The sequence below is a fragment of the Ipomoea triloba genome, chromosome 15 (genome assembly GCF_003576645.1).
Source record: "Ipomoea triloba cultivar NCNSP0323 chromosome 15, ASM357664v1".
NCBI lineage: Eukaryota > Viridiplantae > Streptophyta > Magnoliopsida > Solanales > Convolvulaceae > Ipomoea > Ipomoea triloba.
The window spans coordinates 13,413,603-13,419,885 of NC_044930.1; the positions used below are offsets into that span (position 1 = coordinate 13,413,603).

The 6,283-nt window shown below is 34.4% G+C and overlaps 1 protein-coding gene across 1 annotated transcript; it reads left to right on the forward strand.

Annotated features, from left to right (window-relative positions):
- Nucleotides 1-384: 384 nt before the first annotated feature.
- On the forward strand, nucleotides 385-906 carry LOC116005722 (protein FAR1-RELATED SEQUENCE 9-like). Its single transcript, XM_031245964.1, has one exon. The coding sequence runs from the start codon at nucleotides 385-387 to the stop codon at nucleotides 904-906; it is 522 nt and encodes a 173-aa protein (XP_031101824.1).
- Nucleotides 907-6,283: the final 5,377 nt, after the last annotated feature.

Below are 6,283 nucleotides of genomic sequence, written 5' to 3' on the forward strand. Positions count from 1 at the left end.
AACCTGATGCGTAGAATGCTTGTCCGAGATAACCACACGGAGGGGGCTTATGAATACATAAAATCCATGAACAGAATAAATTATACGTAGAGGGAGTTCTTACGCATACCCAGACCAAACGGGCTTTAATCTGAACCAAGAACAATGCGTAGGGTTTTGAATACTAGCGGATATGATAGTGCAATGTTGTTATTGTTTCTGTGCAACGTTAAAGGTTATCAGATGCAACATAGTATTGGATAACGTGCACCTCTCCCTGAGACCTAAGGAAAACGCCAAATCCAATTTTAAAAATATACATAACCCACTGGCCATCACACAGATGGTTTATGCACTTACAAATATGAAAAAAAAACTATTATTCTGATATAACCCTACCAAAAAATGCAGGTGAAAACAACTTCAACAACGATAGTGCCTAAGGGAGCCACTTACACCATGTTCAGCACCTTATTGTACCAATGCGCCGTGGACCTACGCGCAATCGACGCACAGCGATATGAAAAAGCTAAGTTAAACGCAACATGTGAAGGACACTTCGCCAAGTTCAAAACCCCTCTACTATTAGAACGTCATGCTGATTCAGAATACACAGTATCTATATTTCATGAGGTACAAACAGAGATTGAGAATAGTTGTTTTTCATGTAGTGTGATTTCTATAGCGAAAAATGGGGAAACAGATTGCTACGAGATTAAAGGAGATGATGACACCGTATACTGTGTTACCCACAATCTTAATGATGAGACTATCAACTGTACTTGCGGGATGTTTACACGTGTAGGGTTATTATGCCGCCATATCTTCCTCATTTTCAAAGACTGTCTAATAGAGCGCATTCCCCTAGTACATAGTGCCACGGTGGACAAGAAAAGCCTGCATCCGTCCAATATCAGGCATGGATAATATAGAAAACGAGCAAAACTCAATAGAGGGCAACTCCCAAACTATCAGAAATCAACTATGGGCAGAAAATCCAGAAATACACTCATGCGTGGGATTAGTCAATGGGGACAACAAGCAAATGGAAGCACTCACACGCCTGCTCCGGGAGCACAAGCAAGCTTTAATGTTAGACCGTGGCCCAACCGAGCAAAGCAGAAAAATATAGAAATCATTGAGGAGCTATGCGGGACAATAACACAAGCATATGTGTGCATCCGACCCCCCATTGTAGCAAAAAACAAGGGTAGTGGCAAAAGGATAAAGGGTAAAAGGGAGATAGAAATAGAAGCGGGAGCACACGCCGTTGTCACAAATGTGACCAATATGGACACCATAACAGCTGTAACTACACAAATGTGACATGATTACACAAATTTGAAATATTACCTCCGCCAATGTTATTTATCACACTCAACTATTTCACAAAACATTGGCAATCCTACCTAGAGGATTGACATATCAATTTTTTAAATTCGATGTTTGTAATGGTTGTTTCTGGATATGATCCGACTTATCACATTAAAACACTCTTAATCAATCATACAAAAATACCATGCACATCAACATTAAACAATTATAGCTAATAGTGTAGCGCAGAAACACATCCAGTGCAACCACCCTTGCATTAATGTGCAATGCAACAGGCCGAGATGTGCATATCAACACTTTAAGAAAGCATAAGTGCTTATAACTTCATCATATACTACAATCACTATGCAAAAAAAAAAAAAAAAAAAAAAAAACCAAAAATCTTCCTTCTCTTTTTTAAAGGAACAAATTTACACATCGGCCAAGCTCAATGCATTATTACTACCCTATTATATTTAATTCGTCGAAAGTACCATGCCACACACCCTAATACGAAAGTGAAGCCCTTCCAATATACAAAAAACACATAACTAGAACAACGTAAAGCCAAAGACCAGTCAGTGCACTATATAAGTCAAACCCCACCAACTACCTAAAGTCTATAAACACAACTAAGGAAAAAGACAACAATTCCATGAATGCTACCTAGCACGACCAAACAAACTGCGATCATACTCCAACGCACACTGAATCACGAAATGCTTGTGAGTGTTGATGTTGGACACCAAAATATCGTGCATGAACTTCTTACGCAAATCATTCAGCATGTTCCTGTCACCTTTTACTATGTCACACTCCCAGCTTGAAACACCCTGACCCAAATAAGTTTCCATGTGGCGCATAGTATAAATGCCAATGTCCTCTAATATGGTCCCGTCCCTCCAAGACATTTGCATACACTTCGGCTTCAAGCATCTCACACGACCCGTCCGCTCATAAAGATGAAGACCCACAAAAAATGAGGCAAGGAACGCTTGCTTCAATGCCTCACAGAACACACTACTTAGACACAAGAATATGTTTGGAGAAAACAGTATGTTTGAAACATATTAGAAATTAATGTTAGAAAACCACATAAGTCATCTGTGAATGCACAAATACATACTGTGAAATACACAGCTAAAACAGCCATCATGCACAACAAATACCAACATGATGCACACCCCCCACCATGGAATGCACAATTACATACTCTGAAATGCACGACTAAAACAGCCCTCATGCACAACAAATATAAACATGATGCACACCCCCATCATGAAACACCAACAACGGCAGAGAAAGAACCACATGCACGGAGGATAAATCAGAATCAATATGAATATGAAACGATATTTTTTCCCTTACCAAGTCTGCGGGAGCATTGCCATATCTGGACTTGTTAGTAGTCGGAGTAGGACAATTATCTATGATATCCATCTTCATATTCTTCAAATCCACACTTATAATGTAGTAGTGACCACGATCACTCAGTGGGAAAAGAAACTTCACCATACAAATATAGTAAACACCGTCAAAATCGACCACAATAACGCAAACTCCAAAACCCTAGATTGAACACGAAAGTGAGCCGATAAATATACATCCGGTCTCAAGCTGTTTCTCCCGTCGGCGAGCATTCGGACGAGACTCCCCGTTGCCGGCCATGCTGCTGAAACTCTTAACCACCACCGAGAAACGAATGGAGGACAGTCCGCCGACCTAACCCAATGAAGAGACACAGCAGCCGAGCCGATGGGCTTTTTTCCCTCTAGAGAAGAACGAACAAAGCTTTTACTTTTAATTTTGTTTCCTGAAAACTGCTTTTACTTTTAATTCTTGAACGTTAAATTAATTGGTAAAAGCAAATGACTAAAACAACCCTCCCCAACCAAAACTTAATAAAAAACGCGAGCGGCTAATTTTTTTTTAAAATAAAACACAACTCAACCACAACCATTGGATTGATTAAATATAAGGCTTAGATTAGTCCACAACTCCTCACCTAATTATGTGTCCTCATTTGATCCTTATTTTATATATATATATATATATATATATATATATATATATATATATATATATAGTTTATTGTTTGCCATGTATTATTATTGTTATGTTACTAATATGATATGTACTTATGTATAATCAATTATGTAATGTTTAATGTTTGATGAATTATGTTTTATGTGAGTTATGTATAAGTTATTTTAATTATTTTTTTATGTACAAATGATAAAATTTTAAAAAAGGAGTAATAAATTAACAATTTACAAAAATAAAATAAAATATGGCGGGGGCCCGCCTAGCCCGCGGGCCTTAGGCAGGGCGGGGCGGGCCAAAAAAACTCAAGCCCGCCAAAGAGCGGGCTTTTTTGGCCCACCCCGCCCCGCCAGCCCGTATTGATAGCTCTAGTTATAAAGACTAAGAGAATTGTCTATCTTCCACAATAACATAATTAGGAGTGTGTACTTCTAATAGAGTTTCATCGTCTGGTTCTGCCTTACACAAAGAGTTACAACTTAAATATTTTCGTCCTTTTGCAATATTCATGTCGCACATGTACTGATTTATTTGATCAACAACATCTAAAGTCGGCGAGCGAATCACTGACCTTCCAGCTGCGACTCATCAAGCGTGTCATATCTTGAGCTTGAAATTTTAAAAAATCACTTTTAATGTAATCAAAGCATTGAGTCATACCAATAATGACACTGAAATTTTAATTTTATAATTTACATGTACATATTCTGTGATTTTCTCCAACATAGAGGCTCTCTCTCGCGCAGGGGGGTGCAAACCAAATCCCAAAATGAACTTGAAAAGGTTTGACTCGTGTGCACCGACACCTGCAGGCACGAATGTCGTTTAGAAAATTGGCTGCCTTGCGGGTTGAGTTATGCCAAATTTTCGTAACATCAACCATTGGGAATGTTTTTTTTTTATTACCATATTTTTCAATATTACGCAAATCTTAATAGTATAGGAGTATTTTGGACGGGAAGTTAAAGTTAAGGATATTGTTTTTATTAATAGTATAGATTGCATTGCAGGGGAATATATGTACTGTATTATTACGATTAGTAATTTTAATCTAGAATTGTATTACGAATAGGAACGTAGGTAAAAATATATTTTATTAGGAACTGTATAACTATATTTTAATGTACATTTGTATTACGAATAACTTGTATTACCATATTTTACAATATTACGCAAACCTTAATAATATAGGAGTGTTTTAGGCGGGAAGTTAAAGTTGAGAATATTGTTTTTTTTAGTAGTATAGTATAGATTGCATTACAGGTAAATACATATGTACTGTATTATTACGATTAGTAATTTTAATCTAGAATTGTATTACGAATAGGAACGTAGGTAAAAATATATTTTATTAGGAACTGTATAACAATATTTTAATGTACAATTGTATTACGAATAACTTGTATTACCATATTTTACAATATTAGGCAAACCTTAATAGTATAGGAGTGTTTTGGGCGGGAAGTTAAAGTTGAGGATATTGTTTTTTTTTAGTAGTATAGATATAGATTGCATTGTAGGAAAATATATGGACTGTATTATTACGAATAGTAATTTTTATATAGAATTTTATTACTAATAGGAACGTAGGTAAGAATATATTTTATTAGGAATTGTATTACTATATTTTAATTTACAATAGTATTACGAATAAGAATTGTATTACAATATTTTACAATATTACGCAAACCTTAATAGTATATGAGTGTTTTGGGCGGGAAGTTAAAGTTGAGGATATTGTTTTTTTTAGTAGTATAGATATAGATTGCATTGTAGGAAAATATATGGACTGTATTATTACGAATAGTAATTTTTATATAGAATTTTATTACTAATAGGAACGTAGGTAAGAATATATTTTATTAGGAATTGTATTACTATATTTTAATTTACAATAGTATTACGAATAAGAATTGTATTACAATATTTTACAATATTACGCAAACCTTAATAGTATATGAGTGTTTTGGGCGGGAAGTTAAAGTTGAGGATATTGTTTTTATTAATAGTATAGATTATTATTATTATTATTATTATTATTATTATTATTATTATTATTCAATTAGATGGATATAAACGAAATAACTCACTCTTTTTAATTTTGAAAAAGACATGTAAATAAAATGATTATAAAAATTCTTTTTTTTAGTACAAGAGAAATGAAATGATGTTAAACACAATTACATCAACATGATGTAAATATATCAAAAGAATGAAGTTTGATGGTTGATTAGCAAAATGGGATGCTATTCAATTTGCGTTCCAATTACTCTTGTGGTCAACGAATTTTATTATAGAACACAAAATATTCTCATNAATGAAATGATGTTAAACACAATTACATCAACATGATGTAAATATATCAAAAGAATGAAGTTTGATGGTTGATTAGCAAAATGGGATGCTATTCAATTTGCGTTCCAATTACTCTTGTGGTCAACGAATTTTATTATAGAACACAAAATATTCTCATTTAAAGAACCCAAAAAAAAAAATAATAGCAAAAACTTGTGTGAGACCGTCTCACGGTGAGACGGGTCGGGTCGGGTCATAATATAAATGTAACACTTATACGCACAAATGTCATACTTATATGCTCAAATGTAATACTAATCATGAATAAAAATTTTGTTATTTATAAGGGTAAATGTAATACTTTTAAGGGAAAATACAATACTTTTACATTTCGATTTAAAAGTATTACATTTTTCCTCAAAAGTATTATATTTTCCCTTATAAGTAGGGAAAACTTGTCAACATTACTCATTATGAAAAATGTAATACTTTTTCTCTTATAAGTAACAAAAATTGTATTCCTGATTAGTATTATATTTGAGCATATAAGTATGACATTTGCACATATAAGTGTGACATTTGCATGGTGCTTCGACCCGACCCGACCCGTCTCACGAATAAGGATCCGTGAGACGGTCTCACACATGTCCGT

Coding starts and splice junctions, on each gene's coding strand:
- LOC116005722 (XM_031245964.1), top strand. CDS start 385: ATGCAGGTGAAAACAACTTCAACAACGATAGTGCCTAAGGGAGCCACT.